Source organism: Schistocerca serialis, chromosome 3 (assembly GCF_023864345.2).
Source record: "Schistocerca serialis cubense isolate TAMUIC-IGC-003099 chromosome 3, iqSchSeri2.2, whole genome shotgun sequence".
In the NCBI taxonomy this organism is placed as follows: Eukaryota; Metazoa; Arthropoda; class Insecta; order Orthoptera; family Acrididae; genus Schistocerca; species Schistocerca serialis.
The window spans coordinates 266,953,600-266,978,319 of NC_064640.1; the positions used below are offsets into that span (position 1 = coordinate 266,953,600).

Here is a 24,720-nt window from a genome sequence, read left to right on the forward strand (position 1 = left end):
TGCCTCGGGCCTAACATCTACAGAACATGACCAAGATACTGCACCAGTGACTCTGAGAAAGGGACATTTCTATAGTTTCAAGCCGAGATCTGCACTTCATAAATGAGACAGTATGCACCTCAGCCACACAACATGTTCCTCAAATGACCAAAAGAAAACAATAATGTCATCAAGATAAAAAAGACACACAGTGTGCCTCGATCCATATAATAGCAAATCTGCAAATAGTTAAAAAGTAGCAGGGATGTTTCTTAGACCAAAAGACATTCTGGAAATTTGTGCAGCCTAGGAGGTACAAAACATGCTGTTTTGGGTCTATCCTATGGTGCTCAGAGTTTCTGATTGTAACTTGACTTCATATTTAAGGTGGTAAAATACTTGCAGTTCCTGAAGTGGTCAAGCATTTTGCCAATGTAAGTTAATGGATAAGTACAAGGACTCTTAAGTCAGTTTACCACTCGCATATCGACAAAATAGCCAATAAGTCTTTCCCCAATTGACACTCTGCTTGGATACTATGGCAGTGGATGAGCCCCACTGGATAGAGGAAGGCTGAATTATGCATATGTGTAATTAATACTTTATAATTTTTTCGACTACTGACTGTAAATGGTAATTATGTCTTCTGAACCATGTCTCCTTTAGGAATTTTGTGTTGTGTCAAGTCAGTCACAGGCTTTTCCTCGAAAAACTGTGACTTCCTCCAACATTGGAAATAACAGATATCCATCCTGTTCCGATAAATGCAACTACTTCTCTCTCAGTTGACTGGTAATTGGTGACGTGGCTACATATATTTCTCTATTTGGCAGTGTTTTCATATTCTATAGATGTTGCTTTCTATGTGTTCTGATACAACAATGGGCCTTCAGACTTTCTGTAAACTCTGTTTATTATGTTTTCCATGATTTCCCTAAATTGCTCCAGGCAAATGCCTTTTAAAGGTCACAGCTGATTTCGTTCCCCTTCCTTGAACCAATCAGAGCTTGTGCTCTGTCTCTAATGATCTTGATTCCGACAGTATGTTAAACTATAATCTACTGTCCTTCTTTCTTCAGTGGTGTTCCATGTGGAACTGTTACTTCTTGTTTCCCAAAATTACCTAAGCATGTGGTGACAAATATTTCTCCATTGCTCCTCTCATCTCAGCAAATTTTTCTTTTCACATGTACTTTGAGGTTGTCGAGGCTCTTGTTTCTAATGAGTGGCTCAACCAGAAAGAGAATTCCTATCAGATTTCGGTTATGCAGAGAACTCTTCCTGTTGTAACAGGTCAGGGGCTTCATGCAGTGCTTAGGAACACTTACAGTGTCTGTCTCAGCAGGGGCCCCGATGATGGCTATTTTGTTGGCTGTGACCGATGACAGCTGTGTGGCAGCGACTGGGCAGCTGGCAGAGGGCGACTGTGAGGAGGTTGCATCCTGGTAGCATTTGTCAAGAAGTGATTACTGTGGCCCAGCGGCATGTGGCAGTCAGCATTGAAGTTGCTGTGTAATGATTCAGCTTCTGTCGCTGACCCAGCTAGCTTTGGATGCAATACTCATGGCAGGTGTTGCCACAAAAATATGATCGCCCTCGAAAACTGAAAGGTGCAGTTCATGAAGGTGCATAGTGAGCGTGATCAGGATAGTTAAAATGTGGATATCTTTTAGGAGGCATTAAATTATATGGTGTAGATTTTTATGAACGAAAAGAAAGTTTATTCCTTATTCAGAGCACAGTTTGGTGTACTCAGGTTGGTTTGCAAGGCGCCAGCTAGTAATGGCTGGGATGATAGATGATACATTAAAAATGTAAGTTAGTCATTGCAGAACTAGTCAGCAAAGAGTTAGCTATGTGGGAGCAAGTGCCAGAGAGCGAGCTTGTAGCCCGTAGCTGGTTGTGACCAGCTGTCAACACGTAACTCTTCTCCCATGATCCCAGTAGGGTACACAGGTACCTAGTAAGTAGAGTGCCAGGAGGTTACGTTCCACGGTAACAAACCGCATCAGCTAAAGTGATGATCTTACTTGGCATATAGGCCACAATGACTGAGTGTTACAAGACAGTATTTTAATGAAAAATTCAGGATAAATATTCAGTGGGGTGAGTGACCTGTACAGAATTTTTTTCTCATACAATCAACACCATTTCGTCAAATTCTGCTGTGCCAGCCGTTTTGTACTGAGAACCGTGGTCAGGTGTTTGTGGCTTCAACAACAAAGTCTCTTGTGAGTTTCTATACATAATGATGAATTTCTTCCCATTAGGATGCTGTGTGTTGTGAAACTTTTCTTTGCAAAATTCGTCCAGACAGTACATTGTGCTGCATCGTACCTTAAACGAACATCTACTATTCATCTTAACTAGTAGTGATAGACCTTCAATAACCAGCTACATACTGTGAACAGTCGTGAACTCTTTCCTGGACACACACAATGATTTTATGTTGTTTTCCAAGGTACGCCACCAACATCAATCCTGCACGGTTTTTTATCAAACGTAGGTAGTTCAAAAGTGTGTGCAGATTATTATAAATTGATCCATATTTGAGTGCATTTGTATCTTGTGTTACAGAGTAGTCATTGGGTAGGAACAATCCTTCTCAATACATGCCAGGTAATTGAAAGGCCTTCAAAAAGGATGGATTCTGCTTCAAACTTTTCCACCCACTGGAGCAGTCCATATGGGCACCTAGAGGACCACACAATGAAACGATTGGTGAGGACTGAACCTTTAAATCATATTTTGGCTATGTCATTCAAAATAGATACTGATAGGCATTTATGATTAAGAACTGAATTAAATAATGTTGTACTTCAATGGGACAAATATTTTGTTAAAGGATGGAAGATTTCTTTTTCTTTCTTTTACTCTTGGAGCTCCACTTCCACTTCATGAACTGTTAAATGTGCTTTCAGATTGTGAGACAGCTCTGTGACAGTGAAAATAATTTAGCAGTGCAGAAACTGCATTTATATTTTGTGAGGTAACAACTTTACCTGATAGTTCATACAACCCTTGAGATAAAACACGTATAAACAGTGATGGTATTTTCAAGTGATAAATGTTTTATCTGGTATGTAGCATTAACTATTTTGAATCAGGTGGTTGTTAGTGCAGACTGTAATTTTCAGTTTGTGTGATTCATCAACTTACATGCTGTTGCATATCCAAATTACCTATTTTGACAGATTTTCATGTTTGTGTGACATGTGTCATAGTCTTTGTTTTCCCTAAGTTCATTATGCAATGAAATAATATGGGAAGCAGTACCTTAAGTCACATACCAAGATTTTACTAAGCAAGGAATGACCACCATGTATGAAAAGTACAATTTTTTCTGGCTCAGTCTGTTGTAGGCAATGAGTGAGCCACTTCGTGGAAGAAGTCACAGCATTTTAGTAATCTGCATATGCCTTCTTCTTTCTAAGAAGATTGTGCATGCAAACATTGTTTAATTTGATTTCCTGTAACTCGATAGAATAATTCTTAAGACTTTAATGTTACACAGAAAATTTAGTTTTTAGGTTAGACTTAGAGATTCATGAAACTTATTTTCACTTCAAGTACTAATGGTGTACACAGTAAAAGAAACCGATTTTTTCCCCCCAATTGTGATGGGTTTCTTGAGTATGAAATGTTGGTGAATACTTCACTGGTCAAAATACAAATTTTAAATTTTGCGACACCTAAAATTGGTGTTTGTTTCTTTTCTTCCTTAGGTGCTGTTGTTCAGCCATTGCCAACATCTTACCTGATATTCAGAGCACCTTCACAAGCAGCTGGCAAGTGCTGGCTTGATGCTCTGGAGCTCTCTCTCCGTTGTTCATCATTATTGGTTAGGAGTAGTAGTGCCTGTAACAGAGGCTCAGCTGATGCTACTACCAGCCACGAAACACAGTGGAGTGAAGCTGATTATGAGCGCCATTTCAATGATCATGGTAAGTATTAAAGTTTGAATTGTCTCATAAGGCTGTATGCTAGCTTTTCTCCCATAACAATGAACCAACACTCAGTAGTGTATATCTTCTGGAACCTCCCCCCTTTCTCTCCTCCCTCTCTCTCTCTCTCTCTTCCCCCCCCCTCATCTCTCTTTCTCTTTCTCTCTCTCTCTCTCTCTCCCCCCCCCTCCCCATCTCTCTCTCTCTCTCTCTCTCTCTCTCTCTCTCCCCCACCCCATCTCTCTCTCTCTCTCTCCCCCACCCCATCTCTCTCTCTCTCTCTCCCCCACCCCATCTCTCTCTCTCTCTCTCCCCCACCCCATCTCTCTCTCTCTCTCTTCCTCTCTCTCTCCCACCCTCCCCATATCTCTCTCTCTCACTCTCTCTCTCTCTCTCTCTCTCTCTCTCTCTCTCTCTCTCTCTCTCCCCCCCTCCCCATCTCTCTCTCTCTCTCTCTCTCTCTCTCTCTCTCTCTCTCTCTCTCTCTCTCTCCCCCTCCCCATCTCTCTCTCTCTCTCTCTCTCTCTCTCTCTTCTCTCTCTCTCTCTCTCTCTCTCCCTCCCTCTCCCCCCCCTCCCCACTCTCTCTCTCTCTCTCTCTCTCTCTCTCTCTCTCTGTGTCACACACACACCTACACCTACACCTACACCTGCCTCACTTTTGTCATTATGTGGTTGCCTTTACCCCACATCCCTCACCTATATAAACTACTGCAGATTGCACATTTAACACTCCTACCCCTTCCCTGGACTGCTAATTTCATTTTCAACTGTCCAACTGCAGCTGCTCCATAATATTGCATCACAGATCGGCCAACCTCATGGTCCATGACTTGCCTGCCCCCTTGCTGCACTCTCTCGTACCTACAGCCTTCCTCCCTCCTGGCTCTCAGCCCATCATTACTTCTTCTTTTGCACAGTATCACTGAGCTTCAGCTCCAAATTGCTTTCTCCCCTCCCCCCATTTCCTACTGTCCAGCCACCCTTCTGTCTCATTCTGTTGGTAGTTTGCCAGTGATGTGGATGGCTGTGCTGGTGATAAAAAACTGTATTATTAAGAACCTTTGTGGTGATGAAACTGTGATGACTGTTCTGTAGGAGATACATTTGAGTTACAAATGCATTGAATCAATAACAGCATGTGCTAGAAGCATAACAAAGAAAATTCTAACTTATTTCTGAGTACATAAAAAGTATCATCATTGTAGCTGTAGATTACATAGACAAAGACTTTGAATTCTTAAATAAAGTTTTCCACCAGTTTCATTAATGACACTTTATAGCACTGTGTTTCATATAAGTTCAGAGTATTTCTGAAACTTCCTGGAAGATTAAAACTTCAGAGTTAGTCTCAGTCTGGCACACAGTTTTAATGTGCTAGGAAGTTTCATATCAGATCACATGGCACTGCAGATTGAAAATTTCATTCATAGGATTTCTGTCTCCACACTGCATTAATTATCGTTAGATTTCAGAGTAATACTGTAACTAGATGTAGTTGACAACAATCTGCATCTGCTTTCCTTTCAGTGTTGAAAGTTGTTGCTGTATTTTCCTATATAAGGAAGTGAATTATTTTCTGAATTTCTTTCAACTTTTAACTCTTGCTTCACTGACTTAAGAAACAAAAATTCAGTAAAGCTATGAGAGATTGTGCCTTCAAAACTAACTGGTGGAATTGAGCGAATGATGATATTTCTTATGATAAGATGTTGCTCAAATACAACAGTTTCTGAATTCATTATTATTTGCCCTATCCCTGCCAGATGCCTTGCTATCAGTCAGTAACCTTCTGCGTAGTGTGAGTTCACGCACGCCCAGTCCATATCCTTCAGCATCATCTTCCGGCCCCAGCCCTAGTCCGTGTCCCAGTCCTGGCCCACTGTTTCAGCAGCTGTTTCATGCAGTAACATTCCTGGAACGTGAGTGCCCACCCTCTATATGCATAAGCCCTGCCCCAGTAGAGCCCAGCCCTGGACCTGTGTTTACAGATTTGGATGACCTCAGCCAGCCAGACAATGTACCTGAACAGCTCTCACTGTCAGACTCGGATTCAGAGGGATCAACTGGCAAGCGAGATGAAGTGGGTGATCTGCTGGATGACCCACCTGAGACCATATATGTTCACCATGAGGAACGTCCAGAAGAGTTTGGAAGTGTGAGCACAAAAAATTCTGTTTTTATCTTCTTTGTGATTTAGATGTGAAGTGTGTGTTTACTTTTGACTATGAAGCAGAAGTTATCAAAACTGAAAGTTAAAATTATTGTTTTCAAAGTGTGCCTATCTGTTATAACATGTTAAAGTACAATATGTGACAACCCAGTAGACAGGAAAGAACTTCGTAGGGTGATCATAATTAAACTTCCAGTTTCAAAACACTGTAAAAAAGTGGACTCCTGTTGAGAATGGTGTCAAATTTGAATAGAATGTTATCACAGAAGTGGGAAACATTATGGAAACATTTTTTTAACGAAAATTATACCACTGAATGGTGCTGTCAGGGTATACAAAATAAGACCCAGAGTACATAGCTGTTCCTCAATTTGCATCTGAAATGCACAGCAGGATTGTCTTAGTGCAGGATCATGTGCTGCTGGTGAAGCTCTTTTACAAGAAAGGTGACTGTGTGCCAGTAGCTCTGCAGAAGTTTCAGATGCTCAAGAGAATGAAAAAGGGCCTTGGGTCGATGTCCGCCATGGGTCTGGAGAAAATGATTATGAAATTCAAAGAGACAGTGTGGCAGAGAGAGGAAAACAACTGCTCCAATCTCACTAGGTGTTGTGGCCACAGCATTACTATGGTGTGCAAACATGCAGGGTACAGGCTATCACCTGAACTTTAGATGTGCCCATGAGCACAGTGCAAAAAATTCTATGAAACATCCTGCATTGTTATCCATACAAAATTATTAATGTTCTGGAATTGTTTCATGCTGATTTGCCTGTAAGACAAAATTTTACTCTAGAATTTCTTGCTCACGAAGAAGCAGACAATAATGGCCCTTGAACATTCTGTGGATAGACAAAGCCCATTTTCATCTCCAAGGAAGTGGCAATACACAGCATTTCTGAATATGGGCAATGGAAGGTGTGCTCATACATCAACTGGTGCGACTTCATTCTGCAAAGGTAACAGTGTGGGTTGACCACATCCTTTATCATATAGCTATTTCCCCCCTCCCCCCAGAAGATGGGTCGTGCAGGTCCTGTTACCTGTACCATCTCTGGTAAATGAGCACCAATGTTTTTCCAATTCTTTAGCAGCATGACTGTGTGGGGAGGATTATGAAAGATTACAGACCTCCACACATTGCACAGCCAGTGAAACAGCTGCTGCAGAGGCATTTTAGAAAGGCTAGAATTATCAGCCATTGTTTACCTACAGCCTGGCCATCCAGATCACCTGATCTTAATCATGTTACTTAGGGGTGTTGGGTTATCGAAATATGCTATATTCAGTGCTTCAGTTACAAAACTTAGCTGAATTAAAGGCACAGTGCACAACACAGTCAACAGATTTTTCCCATCCGATGTGGTACGACCTTGCCGTGGTGGATGGGCTTAACTAACTAACAGTACCACAATTGTTGAATACCAAATTTGTGCAGTCATGCACATTGCAAAATACAGTTGGTGTAATGTGAAAATCCCACCATAGCCATCATATTTCGATTCATCTGTCATTTGTAGCTGAACCCATTTACATTAAGAAACTGACAGTGCCATCTAGTGGAAAAATTTTCATTAAATTTTGTTTCCAGAACATTTCTCCATTCAGTTCTTCAATAATATCCCCTTCAAATGTGACATCTTTCTGAGCAATGGTTCATTTTTTACAGAACTTTGAAACTGGAATTTTCAATTATAATCACCTTGTGTGTGTGTGTGTGTGTGTGTGTGTGTGTGTGTGTGTGTGTGTGTGTGTGTGTGTTGCAGGGGAGGGAATAGAGAGACTGCACAGTGGAGGGGATAGGGAGATTCTTTTGGAGGGAAGTGATATGATGGATTTAAGTGCAAAGCTTTAGTATATAGACTTACAGCAAGCAAGCAAGCAAGCACGCACACGCACACACACGCACACACACACACACACACACACACACACACACACACACACACACACAGAGAGAGAGAGAGAGAGAGAGAGAGAGAGAGAGAGAGAGAGAGAGAGAGAGACTGTGGAAAATTGTAGCCAGAGTGAGTCTCATAGAGCACTGACAGGAATGAAATTCACCATGTTATTTTTATGGTTTACATTGTCAACTCATGGAAGAAGAAATATTTCGTAAAAATGGCCCTTTCTGTATTCTAGACCTATTGCAAACAGACAAAATCTGTGCTGATAAATTGTGCTGTTATTAGTTATGGGTACACTACAGAGACCCTTAACAGGGAAATTTTTGCTAGTCATCATTGTTGCTGAAGGGTCAACCTGCAAGCAACATGATCACATTTTTCTTAGGATTATATTGTTGAATTCAGTCACTGGGAGCCTATATCCAACAGCCCATGATTTTGATACTCTTCGACATACTGATAGGGGATCAATCAAAACTGGCTCTTGTAAAAGAGTTCAGATCACTAGGCCTTAGTTTCTAAGGAAATAGATAATCGTGATGCATATTATTTCATATTGTCGTTCAGGCAATCTATTCCTGAACTTAATGTTGCCAGTGCACTGGCTCATAAATGTCATAAAAGAAAACGCACATTTTTTTGTCAGCACCATGCATACTGAAAATAATACACTTTGGTACATGCATATTTCTTTTGCCTAATAGTCGCTGGAAATGAAACTTGGATTATATTCATGAAAATGCACTTGGATTTAATTAGTTAATGGTAATAATGTGTCTGATTAATTGCATAAAATGCTATGTTTTTAAATTATCTACTACTGTATATTCTGTTATTCTGATCTGTTATTATATTATTGTATAAAGTAAAGTTAATCTTCATTTTTATTAAATACTTTAAATTATATATGTGATAAATAAAATAAATGTGTACCTGGATATTTCAACCCATGATGTCCCAATTAGTAAGTAATCACTCTAATTGCAGTGCTGACTTTCCAGTTGAAAGTGGTGAAATGCTCAAACCTGATGACTGTTGACCTCGATTATTTAAAAAACCAGGGCCTAGTGACCTAAACCATATATGAATACATTTAGAGAGACTAAACTGCTTAACTTTATTGTAGGATTGCCTTACCCAAAGGACAGTGTAACTCTGGATTAAATTGTCTCACTAAATGTTATACCCACATCTTGTGACAGTATTCTGCTGCATTGAGTGACAGTCTAATGTGGCAAGCTCATATATCATTGTATCATATGTTCTGCAACAGTGAATGACAGTGCATGATTCAAGGCCAAATACCTGTGCCACCGTGCTTTGAGTCCAGCCAGTTTATCCATGAGCTAAGCGTTATCAACAGGCTGTTCTGGACCATGTCACTGCTATTGTGGAAGAATGGAATTTTAGTGTTGTAGGCTGGGATGTAGTATGATTTTTCTGACTGCACTGGGCAACAATGGACAAAATTATGTTATGAAACTGGAGAATCTAGTTGGCACATGGGAACTGGACATTGGCATATAAAACCACAATTCCAGGATAATGAACTATTAAACACATCATAGCAAAAGCCTTTCTTAAATGCAGTACAGCTGAAACCAAGTCAGTTGACACAGTCTCCTGACAGATTTGGTAGGCTGGACTGAAAATAAACTTGCGGTAATCAAGGAGAAGCTCCATGATGATAATCAACTCTACCAATTGGCATTTTCTGATGAAAATATCTATTTTGAATGGCAGAATGTAATGTTTTCTGACCTCTCAGTATTTTCCCCAGCAAACGATGGTCCAGTACCAATTTATAGGCTTCATGGTATCTCTGCTTCTTCAGTGGCCAAAACATGATATTAAGAAGTATGGACTGTTCATTCTGTTAATTTTGTATTTTCTGTAGATGAAACATATTAACACAGTAAAACAAAAAATTACTGCTGAAAGTAGGTTCATTCTGAATTCTTTCATCTTGCAGTTGCTTTTCAGTCAGTCCAATGTGGCACCAAACTATGAAGTTAGTATACTGAGTGCTGCAGTATTCAGTTATTTCTTACTGTTGTTTTGCACTTGACTCTGTCCATGTCTTAAGTGCCTCCTTCATCTCTAAAATCCTGTGATTTTCTTGTGGGTTTTCATAGGGTGTGTGCTTTATACTGAGTGTCAACAAGATGTAACTCCCCAGCTACACTTGCCTTTATTTTCCTAAGCAGTACTGAACGCTGTTTAATGTGAGTGGTTCTAGGGTAATATGACAGGCAATTAAAATACTAGCCACTGTCCCTTTTTATGCTGTCAAGTGTACTTTCAACAGACTGTGCCTAAATGCAGTAAACAGTTTGCATTGCAACTGCATGAAAATATATAACTTTATATTTAAGTATATCCATTGTGGATGACAAACTGTGGCTGTGATTTAAATTGGTGTTTATTTGGTAATAAATAGGCAACAAGTCGCTTTTTTATGATTTATTCAACACTGAACATGTTTTTGAGCCACTGCAGGCTCATCTTCAGATGGAGGTGTTACAGAAACATTATCTTGTCCACCAAGTGTAGCTACATAGCGCAATAATGCAGGTTATATGAGCAATCTGATGTGAATACCACAAGGCAGTGCGCTGTAAGTACCTAAAACATAAAAAAAAAATTTGTATTCATAAATGTTTCGTCACCAATTACTAAATTTCCATAACTTCCGCCAGCAACGCTAGCACTGCATCTAGCTACACTTGGTCCACAGGATAATGTATCTGTAACACCTCCATATGAAGATGAGCCTGCAGTGGCTTGAAAACATGTTCATGGTTGAGTAAATCATAAAAAAGTGACTGGTTGCAAATTTTTTATACATAATCCTCACTGATAAAGGTAGTGCGGTGATTGACATACCAGGCTTGAATGTGAAAGAAGTAGGTTTCAAGCAGTTATACTCCAGCCATCTGTACATACATTTTCTTCCTCCACCATCCTTACATGATATATGCCTGTCTCTGTCTCTGATGACAACAATACATTTTTAAATTTTAGCATTCCTTCTTCGTTTCTTGTTTATCTTGTAGAGTATTATGACACTTTCTCACTGTGATAGCACATCAGAACTCCACATACAGAAAATTTTTTTGTTACATTCTCTTGGTCGAATTATTAGACTGCATGAAATACATTAATGTCCACAAATTTAATGGTCATACAGGTCCACTGAGATGCTGTTACTGTGTGTGTGTGTGTGTGTGTGTGTGTGTGTGTGTGTGTGTGTGTGTAAGATGCTTCGCTAACATGTTTACATGTGACAAAGTGTACAAGATACACTGGAAGACCAGCAACAGGCCATGGGAGACGCTTGCCACATGTAGTGACTCTTCACTGACCACATACGGAATGTTAGTATGGTGTGTGGTGTCCTCGTATTGCAATACAGGATGCACAACAGCTCCTCATAGTGTGGGTGAGGCCATCCAGCATAGCTTGCAGTACTGACTTCCATTACTGAAGTGTCCTCTAGAGATCAGCATTGATTTGTGGTGGCAGAGTTAGAACTGTCATGTATTTTGTGTATTTCTGTATTATCCTATCTTAGTTTTGTCCACACAGTGTCACCATAAAGCAACAATTGTTTCGTAAATCTCGAAGATACAAGGTGACCAGAATTATCATGTTATCCACTGTACGGTTTGCAAAGGTTAACAGGACGGCAAGTGATAATATATGAAATTCATTAACTATATGTCCTGTTCTAACTACTACTTGTGAGGCTGATCGAGAGATGCCTTAAAGGCTCAGTTGACTTACCCGATATGAGAAAACCAGTCAGAGGATGGAGAGGAGAATTTGCAATTCATATGATACTTGATATTAAAGTTAGCAACACTGAACCAGTGTCACACTTCTCCACATTAAGTTCTGGTGTGTAAACATTGTACTCGTAACTAGTTTATGAACTGATCTTCAGAAATATTAACATGTGAATTGGACTGTAGCTCAGCCACACTGACATAGAGTATACTATTTTCCTAAGCTGTTATAAGAAATAGTATAGACAGCAATTGGGGGATTTATACCAAATAAATAAACAAACGATGGAGGTGATCCCCCTGGGTATGCAAAATGTGTCAGAACACTGTTGCAGAAACAATGAACAAAAGCATGCCAAATTTAAATGAAAGCAAAATCTCCAAGATTGGAGATCTTTTACTGAAGCTCGAAATTAAGCACAGACTTCAGTGTGAGATGCTTATAATAGTTCCCACAACGAAACTTTTTCTCAAAACCTGGTAGAAAATACAAAGAGATTCTGGTCTTGTGTAAAGTATGCTAGCAGAAGACACAATCAGTACCTTCTCTGCACGATAGCAATGGAAATACTATCGATGACAATGTTGCTAAACCAGAGCTACTAAACACAGCCTTCCGAAATTCCTTCACCGAAGAAGATGAAGTAAATATTCCAGAATTTGAATGAAGAACAGCTGCCAAAAAGAGTAATGTAGAAGTAGATATCCTTGAAGTAGTAAAGCAACTTAAATTACTAAGAAAATCTTTCGGTCGAGACTGTATACCAATTAGGTTCCTTTCAGAGTCTGCTGACACACTGCCTAATGATCATATACAACTGCTCACTGGATGAAAGATCTGTACCCAATGACTGGTAAGTTGCACAGGTCACACCAATATTCAAGAAAGGCAGTAGGAGTAATCCACTAAATTACAGGCTCATATAATTAATGTCAATATGCAATAGGATTTTGGAACATATATTGTGTTCAAACATTATAAATTACCTCTAAGAGAACAGTCTATTGACACACAGTCAGCACGCATTTGGAAAACATCGTTCCTGTGAAACGTGACTAGCTCTTTACTCACACGAAGTGGTTTTGTGCTATTGACAAGTGATTTCAAATTGTTTCTGTAGTTCTAGATTTTCAGAAGTCTTTTGACATTGTACCTCACAAACAGCTTGTAGTAAAATTGCGTGCTTATGGAATATCATCTCAATTGTGTGACTGGATTCATAATTTCCTGTCAGAGAGGTCACAGTTTGTAGTAATTGATGGAAAGTCATAGAGTAAGACAGAAATGATTTCTGGGGTTCCCCAAGGTAGTGCTTTAGGCCCTCTGCTGTTGTTTATCTATATAAATGTTTTAGGAGACAATCTGAGTAGCCGTCTTAGGTTGTTTGCTGATGATGCTGTTGTTTATCATCCAGTAAAGTCATCAGAAGATCAAAACTAATTGCAAAATTATTTAGACTTGATGTGTGTATGGTGCAAAAAGTGACAACTGACTATAAATAATGAAATGTGTGACATCATTCACATGAGTACTAAGAGGTATTCATTAAATTTTGGTTACACAATAGATTACAAAATGATTTAGAAAAGATATCTGTATGTTGCGAAAAGTGACTATTGACCCTAAATACTGCAAAGTATGAGGTCATCCATATGAGTGCTAAAAGGAATCCGTTAAACCTCAGTTACATGATAAATCAGTCAAATCTAAAGGCCATAAATTCAATTAAATATCTAGGAATTACAATTACGAACAACTTTAATTAGAAAGAACACACAGAGAATGTTGTGGGGAAAGCAAACCAAAGACTAAGTTTTATTGACAGAACTCTTATAAGTTGCAACAGATCTAGTAAAGAGACTGCCTACACTACGCTTGTCCGTCCTCTTGTGGAGTATTGCTGCATGGTGTGAGATCTTTACCAGACAGGATTAACACAGTACGTCAAGAAAGTTCGAAGAACAGCAGCACGTTTTGTATTATCAAGGAAGTATGTTTCACTGACATGATACAGGATTCGGAGTGTGTATCATAAAAATAAAGGCATTTTTCACTGTGGCGGAATTGTCTTATGAAATTGGAATCACCAACTTTCTCCTCCAAATGTAAAAATATTTTGTTGATGCTGACTACATAGGAAAGAAATGATCATAATAATAAAATAAGGGAAATCAGAGCTTTCAAGGGAAGATATAGGTGTTCATTTTTTCTGCCTGCTGTTCAAGATTAGAATAATAGAGAATTATTGTGAAGGTGGTTCGATGAACCCTCTGCGTGGCACTTAAGTGTGATTTGCAGACTGTCCACGTAGATGTAGATGTAGATGGAAATACTAAAATGACTCTTCAGTTACGATTCCTTCATGTACACAGGCAAACAGAAAATGTGAAGACCCAGAAGGATAGGAGGAAATGAAATGAAACATCATGGGTTGAGAGGGTCTGTCATGTTATTTTAGTGATTACAGAATCACGTCAAGTTTACAAAGAACATTGGGAATGTGAGCCCAATTATTAATATGTCGTTGCACTCCCTCTGCCCTGGATGCATGCACCGATTCGGTTGGGAAGGGTATCATAAAGCTGTTGTAGCCTCTCGTGAGGCAAGCTGGCCCGCAACTGTTTGGTCCTCAAGATTCTGGATACTGGCACTGGGACAGAGTTTACATCCAAGCTGGTCCCACACATTTCTGTCGGGAACAGATCTGGGGATCTTTCTGGCCACAGCATCTATCGTGCAGATAGATGATAGACACCATTGTGCCATCAGTTTCCTTAATCATTATCAACTATTGTAAGGTAACACATATTTAGGCAAGCTAATCAGCTAGCCAGTGTTGGAACGAGGTGAGATGCACGGCTGAATGGTAGCAGACCCAGGTCTCAGGGTGCGCCAGGCAGTTCCGGCTTCCGGCTGGGTGACGATGCGCTCAAGTCCAGGTACATAGACTAGCATCAAAGGACTGGATGTGAGTAAATCCAAGTACAGGGAATTTGGTAGACAGACAGTCGCTTAGGACAACAGACAGTGCTACGGCGGATTGTCAGACAATCTTACAGCTGTGTAAGTTACAGATCTTTGTGATTTGACAATAACTCTTATCAAATACTAATGCAAATCTGAATACATCTGCGATCTCAGAAAAATTAGGCACATCCAATGGCACAACAATATTTCAATATCTTTAAAATTATAGAAGTTAATATTTCACAGTGAATAAACATGCACACAGTGAACGCCTGCATTAACAACTTTTAAACACGTTATGCGATTTCAACATATGATATCTCCTATGATAGCATTGCACCATAGCTATCATCCCTGAAAGCTAAGTATCTGTATCTGTTTTATTTATTGACTTACGATGTCTTTTTATCTCTCTTTTATTATGCAAATGTCTGTCAGAACATTGTGCTCTCGACATTTGTGCAGCAAATGAACACGGCATCAGTACTTCACCTTTTGCCATAATTGTGTTTTTATTAAGGATTTTTTTTATTATTTTGGCAGTAATTTTATTTAAATGTTGATTGCATGTGCTATTAAAAACTGTGCTAAATTAAAACTGATTAGTCACACATGTAAGCGGATATTACAATTGAGAAGAGAACCAAAAGAAGGAATAAATAATTGTTTAAATAATAATTAATGACAATCCTCCATTTATCATGAGCGCACTTGTGCAAGGATACTAGCTTATTTATTTATGGACAAACTTTCATTTATATTTATTGTGACTTATCTGAGTGTGACAGAATGTTTATAACATTTAATTATTGCTGTATTTTTGTAATATATTAGTTTAGTCTGGGACATGGTCAGCGTGAATCACATCATGTCTGTAGAGCTTAAGGATGATGCATTTTTGGTGGGGATGGGCTTCAGCCAATGGAGAAGCAGGCAGTAGCGGAACGCTAGGGGAGTCAAGGGAGCAATTCAGGACATTTTATGGTGAGTGCTGGGAGAAGGCAGACCTGTCTAAAGTAACATGCGCGATTCAGTTGTGTAGGTGATTGTTTTTGGGTGGTGAACGGCTGCTACAGTACTCTAACTTTTGAAGGAACTTTATATTCCCAGTGGTCTAAATGTGCTCCAGAGTAGAACTCTAACTTTTGCTGCTTGATTTATGGAACTGAGAATAGACGGAATATGAGTGACTATTCTTTATATCGTGTGTGTCAATTTGTGAATCATCATATTGAACTCTGAACTATTTTGAACTGATGTATCTTTCATGTATTGTGATCATGAAATGGACTCAGTTTTCGCTAATCTTTGATGACTATTTCATTTGGGGATTTACTACCATTCTCTTAATGCTCTCAATGTAACTTCACTGCATTTGATAAGGGTATTTTCTGTCTATATTTTAACTGAATGTCGTAGGACCACTTCCCATTTGCGGTGTCCTTTCATGACTGAACATTATGAAACGTAATTCTATGTCTTTATCAATTACAGATGTTATAATAGAATCTTTTTTATTAAATTATTCATTTAACTTTTATTTTATATTTCTTTGTATTTTATTAACTTGCAATTCTGGCCAATGCATAGACTATTTGACGGCAGGAACACAGCTACAGGTTATTATTTTCTGCGAATTAGCTGCAGGGCATGAAAACAGACGTGTGGCTCGACCCTATTGCTACATTGAGCTATTCTTTTTAAACAGTGCTGTACATAGCCCAAGTATGTAAAGTACAAGCAACTGCAGGTGAAGACTGAACTGGTTTGCTTATATGAGATGCTGTTTAGGGAGAGCAGCTAATCAGCAGTAACCATTACTTACTGTCACATCATGACCTGAAGTCATAGCTAATGGCTTCACACTCCAGACACTAAGGGTAAGATCATTAGCCCTCCTAAACATTGGAAGAATGGGACCAGTCCCCAAGTCATCACGAAACTCAATTATGATCACCTGGGGTGGTGCAGAACTGCACTACATTGGTGAACATAATGCTATGCTATTAATCAGCAGTCAATCCTTCCCGGTCATGACACCACTCGAAATACATCAGTTGGTGTTTTGATGTTAATGGTATCCTATGCGTGTCAGTAATTCCATAGTCTGGCTGGTGCTAGTCTCTGACCAATGGTGCAGGATGACGCAGAATGCTACAGGGGTCCATTGCTTGTTTGCGAATCTGCTTGATGTCCAAAATGGCAATGCTCTCTTGTGGTGGTCAGATGTCACCAACAAGAACCTTGACAAGTATGCCTGATCTCATTTTTCCACACAGTCTAACACTGGGCCACTGCCACATCTGAATGCCCCATAAATTTGGATATTGCATGATTCAACCAGTCAGCCAAATGGAGACACACAATGAGGCACCTTTAAAAAAAAAAGCTGTTGTGTGCTAATAATGCTGTCCTACACAAGTATGCTGCATCACTGTGGCCTTTGAAGTTATCATTAAACATTGGAAGTTGTTTACTCTCCTTTTATATCCTACCAGGCCTATAACAGCACTAAATACAAACGACACTAATGCACTCAGGTAGTCAGTCTACCTGTTGCAGATATTGCAACACTAGTCGTATGCATACCTGCTAGTGATGAGTACATTTACAAAGTTACATTGGTATCTGACCATGTCTTCTGTGTGCTGCATGCTTTTTGTGAAGCAGTTTATGTGGATAAGGTTCTGTGTGATTACCTTAGTGTCAGCAATATGTGTGTGTTTGTATGAAATTTAATGACATGAAATGTTGCCAGTAGTGTGCTGCATATCTATGATTTTAAAGAAATAAAGTAATGCCAGTTTCTCATTGTCGGAGTTGGAGAACGTAGTGATCCTAGTCTTGTGTTTCAGGAAATTGCTTCTTCATTCTCAGCTTCTTGTGGATTATAATGGAGTATCTATTGAGTAAAAAAATAGGAAGAGAATTTCACATTTCATATATTCTGCAGAACTTTATGTGATAGTCACAATAAAGAACATAGATGATCATGCTACCCACACCTCTGTCTTTGATGATAGATTTAGCATAGCCATTAGTTCACCACCTGAATCACAAGAGTAGTATTTCATGTGAAGTCTTACCACACATACTGAGTTTATGAGAGCTAATCAAAAATGTTTAATTTTCACCTCACAAAAAAAGGTCAGACAGTGGCCATTAAACTTAGTGGTAGTGTTAGTCCATCTCCACATATTCACCCTTCAATACAACTTGTTTCTCAGCAGTGGATAATGTTGCAGAGACCTTGGTTGTATAAGTCTGCATTTTGTCTGTCAGGAAATGTATCACTGCACAAATCACCAGCTCAACATTCTGGAAATGCCTGCCACACAAAGATTTATTCATCTGAGGAAAAAGGAAGTAGTCACTGGTGCCCTGTCTGGAGAACATGGAAAGGGGGTTGGGACTGGGGCACAAAAAACCAGCATGTGTGACTGTACCCTGTGCACAATGGTCTGGGGCTTTGTTATAAAGCAAAAGCTCCCCCTTGAACATTCTCGTGCAGTGCTTCATCGTGAAAGACTCCCAGAACATCAGGAGGTTTCTGTGGTATGATCCTGTGCCAGTTTACCCTCTTAAAAGTGTAATCTGTTAGCACCACTCCTTGATAGTTCCAAAAAACACTCTGCATCACTTAGTCCAATGATGCATGGATCTTCACCTTTTTTTGATGGTGGTGGATCTACGTTTCCACTGCTTGCTTTGCTCCTTTGTTTTGGTGCCATAGTGAAATACTCAGCACTTGACCCTGGTGATCAAGTGCGTAAACAATGCATCTGGATTGGCTTGACTCAGCTGCAACATTCTCACTGTTGCATCAGTTTGGTAGGCTTTTTAAATGAGTGTGAGTAGTTGTGCAAACCAGTGGGTGGCGACCTTTGCCACATTCTAAATATTGTACAAGATATCGAAAACTGATCCAGGGCCAATTTTTCACTTTTTTCCTAATCCCTCAGCTGAGATATACGTGTCTTTGAGCAGCAGGGCCTCTGCTTCTGTTGAGATTTGTGGTTCTTCACAGAGAGATGCCATTTTGTTTTTCATCATTCATACTTGTCTGAACACACTGGAAATGTCTGCACCACCTAACACAATATCATGTGTTGGTACATTGTTGCCATACCTTTCCACCAGGATGAATTGTTGCAGTGTTGTTCCCCTTCAGATGCAGAAAATGAACTGCGTGGTATTTCACTTGATCAGAGGGCTGTGCCATTTACTGTTTGGTGGCCATTCTGTCACAGTGTATGTTGGTGGTGTTCGAATTTAGTGTTGTCACCAGCCCTTATAGGATGTATCTATATCTAAATCTAAATCTCCATCTACATTGGTGTACATACTCTGCAAACCACCATACAGTGCATGGCAAAAAGTACCTTGTACCACTACTATTAATTTCCTTTCCAGTCCCACTTGGAAATAGAGCAAGGGAGAAACAACTGTCTAAAAGCCTCCATACCAGTCCTAATTTCTCTTATTTTATTTTCATGGTCGTTATGCAAAATGTATGGTGGCAGCATTAGAATCATTCTGCAGTTGGCCTCAAATGCTGGTTCTGTAAATTTCTGCAATAGTGAAAAAAAGCATCATATGCCCTGCAGGGATTACCATTTGAGTTCACAAATCATCTCCATAATACTTTTGTAGTGATCAAACCTACAGGTAACAAATCTAACAGCACCCCTCTGAATTGTTTCAATGGTTTCTTTCTGATGGGGAGCCCAAACACTTGAACGGTACTCAAAAATGAGTCGTACTAGTATTCTATGTGCAGTCTCATTTATGAATGAGCTACACTTTCCCAAAATTCTCCCAATAAAACAAAGTCCAGCATTCACCATCCATACTACCAACCTGACATGGTTAATCCATTGTGTATTGCTTTGCAGTGTTATGCTTAGATATTTAATGATGTGACTGTGTGAATTCTGTATTTGAATGTTAAACGATTGTTTTTCCTACTTATCTGCATTAACTTACATTTTTCTAAATTTAGAGCAAGCTGTTATTTATTATACCAACTACAAATTTTGTCCAAGTCATCTTGTATACTTCTATAGTCACTCAATGACAACACCGTCCCATACACCACATACGCTATGTGAGCAAAAGTATCCAAATGCCCCCAAAAACTTATGTTTTTCATGTGTTTCATGTATTTACTAGCTACTGCCAGGTGCACCATATTAGCGAGCTCAGTAGTCATTAGACAGAGCAGAATGGGGCAATCTGCGTAGCTCACCAACTTCCAACATGTCAGGTGATTGGGTGTCACTTGTGTCATACGTCTGTACATGAGATTTCCACACTCCTAAACATCCCTAGGTCCACTGTTTCCAATGTGATAATGAAATGGAAATGTGAAGGGACACGTACAGCGCAAAAGCTTACAGGCCAACCTCGTCTGTTGACTGACAGAGACTGCCGACATTTGAAGAGGGTCGTAATGTGTAATAGGCAGACGTCTATCCAGAACATCACACACGAATTCCAAACTGCATCAGGATCCACTGCAAGTACTATGACAGTTAGGCAGGAGGTGATAAAACTTTGATTTCATGGCTGAGCGGCTGCTCATAAGCCACACATCACACTGGTAAATGCCAAACTACACCTCGTTTGGTGTAAGTAGTGTAAACATTGGACGCTTGAACTGTGGATAAACATTGTGTGGAGTGACTAATCATGGTACAGAATGTGGCGATCCGATGGCAGGTGCCCGCATCCAGCATGTGTAATGCCAACAGTAAAATTTGGAGACAGTGGTGTTATGGTGTGGTCGTGTTTTTCATGGTGGGGGCTTGCACCCCCTGTTCATAATGTACGCCCTTTGGCGGAGTGGTTACATGACAATAACATCCCTGTAATGGACTGGCCTGCACAGAGTCCTGACCTGAATCCTATAGAACACCTTTGAGATGTTTTGGAATGCAGACTTCGTGCCAGGCCTCACCGACCGACACCAATACCTCTTCTCAGTGCAGCACTCCGTGAAGAATGGGCTGCCATTCTCTAAGAAACCTTCCGGCACCTGATTGAACGTATGCCTGCGAGAGTGGTTGCTGTCATCAAGGCTAAGGGTGAACTAACACCATATTGAATTCCAGCATTACCGATGGAGGGTGCCAGGAACTTGTAAGTCATTTTCAGCCAGGTGTCCGGATACTTTTGATCACATGGTGTACTCATGTGAGGCAGTGTAATAAACACCTGGCAGAGTTTGAAAGGGGTCTCATTTGACCAGTTGGCAGAATTGTGCAGTATCCAGGTTTGTGGGACATTCGGATGTGACAGTGGCTCAGCGTTGGACTGCAGGGTGATGTTAGGGCAGGCAGCCTCATCCTCAAGATTCTTTCCAACCACATCTGACCACCATATTGTGCACCAAGCTCATCGTAAGCCCTTCACTTCTGTGCCTGCCATCTGAGAACAGGTAGTGGACTCACTATAATATTCTGTTTCATCCTGCACTAGTCATTGGAAACTATCAACAGCCAGACTAGGGAATTACTGACCCATGTGTGGGCTGCCGCCAACATGAAAACACAAACTGCTGCTTCTGGAGTGGTGCTGTAACCAGGAAGTGTGGACCACAGATGAATCATGTTACATTGTGTTCAGCAATGAACTGCAGTTCCGCACCACCCCAGATGACGATTGTCGACAAGTGTGGCATTGACCTGGGCAGAGGCCTCAGTCTTCCGATGTCTGGGAGAGAACAGCAGTGTTACTCCTGGCATCATCATGTTTGGAACAATTGGGTATGGCCTTAGGCCACGGCTGGCAGAGGTTGAGGAACAGTGGTATGACACGGGCAACCCCATGTGTTACCTCTCATGCGACAGTATCATGATGCCATTTTTCAACAGGACAGTGGTCATCCACAAATGGCTCATGTGTTTATGAACTGTCTGCAAGATGTTGAGGTACTCCCACGGCCAGCAAAGTCTCCAGATCTGTTACTGATAGAACACGTATTAGCCCAGCTTGGATGTCAACTGCATCCCTGTGATAATATCGGGGATATTGAGGACCAGTTACAACAGTTCTGGCCCAGCTTGCCTAGTGAGAGGATACAGTGGCTTTGATATCCTACCCAGCTGAATTAGTGAGTGCATCCAGGCCATAGGCAGTGCAACATCAAACTCATAAGTGGGTGCATACTGCCAAATTTTTTGTAAACTTGACACAAATTTGTAATTACTGAAATAACATCATCTACCCTCTCAACACATGAAGTTTCATTTCATTCCCTCCTCCCCTTGTGGGTGCTTAACTTTTTTTGGTCAAACAGTATATTACACAGTATGCTTGGGAAGCTACAAAGGACATTTATACAGGTTTTAGGTATTCTTATTTAAATAGCAGTTCCCTAGCTCACCCGAAATGAGTTGCATTTCTGTAAGTTTCAAAGTTTTTGTGTTTGGAACAGTGAATAAATGTACAAGAATATAAATGCAATACAAATTGCAGTATTGTACAATTCATGTGGCTAACAAGGCAAATCTTGTCTGTCAGTAGGTGGCTGGAGGGTAAATAAATATTTAAGTCTCTAACCCTTTTAGTTTAAGAATGACACATTATTACATTAGGTGTGGTTGTTCAGTGGTGGTTGTAATGAAAATTAGACTCTGGGGAAGTTAAAACATACTTGTAGTGATTATGTGGCACCTTTCCAGTAGATCAGGTAAAAATAGTAGGTTTGTGCTTCAAAATGATCATCAGTTTCATCAATAATGAGTTTCTGCATTTCTGTTGCTACACTGTATAAAGAGTTGTTTAAATTGGTCCGATGAAATAGTAACATTGGTAATGCTATTGTTCAGGTGTGTTGTATAGAAAAAAAAAACAATTATTATTTATATTTTCAGGCTGGAGAGCAAGTTGAGGAGCTTGCAGAAGAGAATAAATCTCTGATATGGTATCTTGTAAAGCAAGTTCGTCCTGGTATGGATCTGTCAAAAGTTGTCCTGCCTACTTTTATATTAGAGCCACGGTCATTTCTTGACAAGCTGTCTGATTCCTACTATCATGCTGATATTCTTTCACAGTAAGTAAATTACTATGCATCTGTAAGTGCTCCTTGTCATTCTGGAAAGAAAACAAACAACAGCATAATATGTTTATATTAAATGGAAGAGTTATTGTGTCCATACAAACTAGACTGTAAATTTTTACTGAATCAAAGAAACATTAATGTATTTCATTCTGGTAATGGAGAACACATTTGCTCACTCTTAAGAGGACAGAAACTGTAATATTAGGTACATCACTCAATTTTATTGGTGTTTAGTGATAGTTCATTAGTTCATTAAATGTCACCCATGGTAGGAAACTGTGTTGACAAAAAGAGCTTCCTACAGCTGAAACAGGAAATGATAAATTTGTTGTATTGCTTGTTAATATTTACAGTGGAATTCATATTGCAATGGTGTGGTTTCGTTTTACCTACAGAAAACTCCACACACAGCTCTTGGTGGTGTATTTGTCTCGTCTTCTGCGTTACTCATGCCTTACCCATTGGAAAACGAGTAATGTTTCTCCACTGGAGAAGCTGTACTAGAACCAGAACCACTATGCATATCTAAAGGTCTCATTAAAATTTTTCCAGTTTCACTGTTACTGTGATATTAAATGAGAGAGAATTTTTGATTGAAAAATTCAATATATTGCTACTTCTTTTATACAAAACACTGTCTAGTCCAGTTTTAACAATCACACCCTATCACAGTCACTTGTAACAGACAGCTTATGGTGTTCAGCCAATCCTGTTACCGGAAACGTTACAAACAGGTTTTCTTTGTTTTCGAATGCTCGCTTTATATTATCCAAATCAGTCCCTTCGAACATGCAGTTCTTGGTCATGACTTGCGTAGCATGCAAAACAGATTGTAGCTAATTCAAAAGTCACAGTTAACACAGGAAAACTGAAACTTTACGTGTTCATGTTTCTCACTCGTGCTATTACTTTGCAGCACTACGCAGTCAAGTTTAACTCGTAATTCTGCAACATTACACCCACTTTTCAGAGCTCCTAATATACACATCCTACCATCGTGGCATATACAAGGGTTGGAACTTTAGTAGTGGTAACTATTTATTTACAGCTCGTACAAAATAGATAAGTGTTTCAAAGCTTTACTGACCTTCAAAGTAGTCACCAGCATTGTGTATAACCCATTGCCAGTGATGTGGAAGCCGTAGGATACTCTTAGCAGTGCCAGTTGTGTTGACAGTTCAAGCAGCGTGGTCTATTGCCCAACGAATTTGTAGCAGTTCTGAAGCGAATGCCATGAATTGTTTCCTTCAGTTTAGAAATCGAGTTGAACTCACGAGGGCTTAAGTCTGGGGAGTGCAGTAGGTGGTATAGCACTTAGCAGCCCCATCAGTCAAACAAATCGGTAACAACTTGCACTGTACGTGCTTGAGTATTGTCCTGCAAAATGATTGTCAGGTCCTACAGAAAGTTTCATCACTTCTGTCTCTATGCTTCATTTTTGGAACACAATCTATGACCAGCTTAGAGACAGAAGTGATGACACTTTCTGCAGGACATGACCATCATTTTGTAGGACAATGCTGAAGCACGTACAGTGCAAGCTGTTACTGATTTGTTTGACTGATGGGGCTACTAAGTGCTATACCACCTACTGCACTCGCCTGACTTAAGCCCTCATGAGTTCAACTCGATTTCTAAACTGAAGGAAATACTTCACAACATTCGCTTCAGAACTGCTACAAATTCGTCGGGCAACAGACCGCGCTGCTTGAACTGTCAACACAACTGGCACTGCTAAGAGTATCCTACGACTTCCACATCGCTGGTAACAGGTTATACACAATGCTAGTGACTCCTTTGAAGGTCAGTAAAACTTTGAAACACGTATCCATTTTGTAGGAGCTGTAAATAAATAGTTGACACTATTAAAGTTCCAACCCTCGTATATATACACTCTGGT

The 24,720-nt window shown here is 39.9% G+C and overlaps 1 protein-coding gene across 1 annotated transcript in view; it reads left to right on the forward strand.

Moving 5' to 3' along the window:
• Positions 1-24,720, forward strand: part of LOC126470042 (oxysterol-binding protein-related protein 8) — a 228,000-nt gene that overhangs the window by 86,893 nt on the left and 116,387 nt on the right. The window contains 5 exon segments of the mRNA XM_050097538.1: positions 2,557-2,611; positions 2,614-2,700; positions 3,705-3,923; positions 5,914-6,080; positions 22,633-22,811. Of these exon segments, the coding sequence (XP_049953495.1) occupies positions 2,557-2,611; positions 2,614-2,700; positions 3,705-3,923; positions 5,914-6,080; positions 22,633-22,811 (707 nt within the window).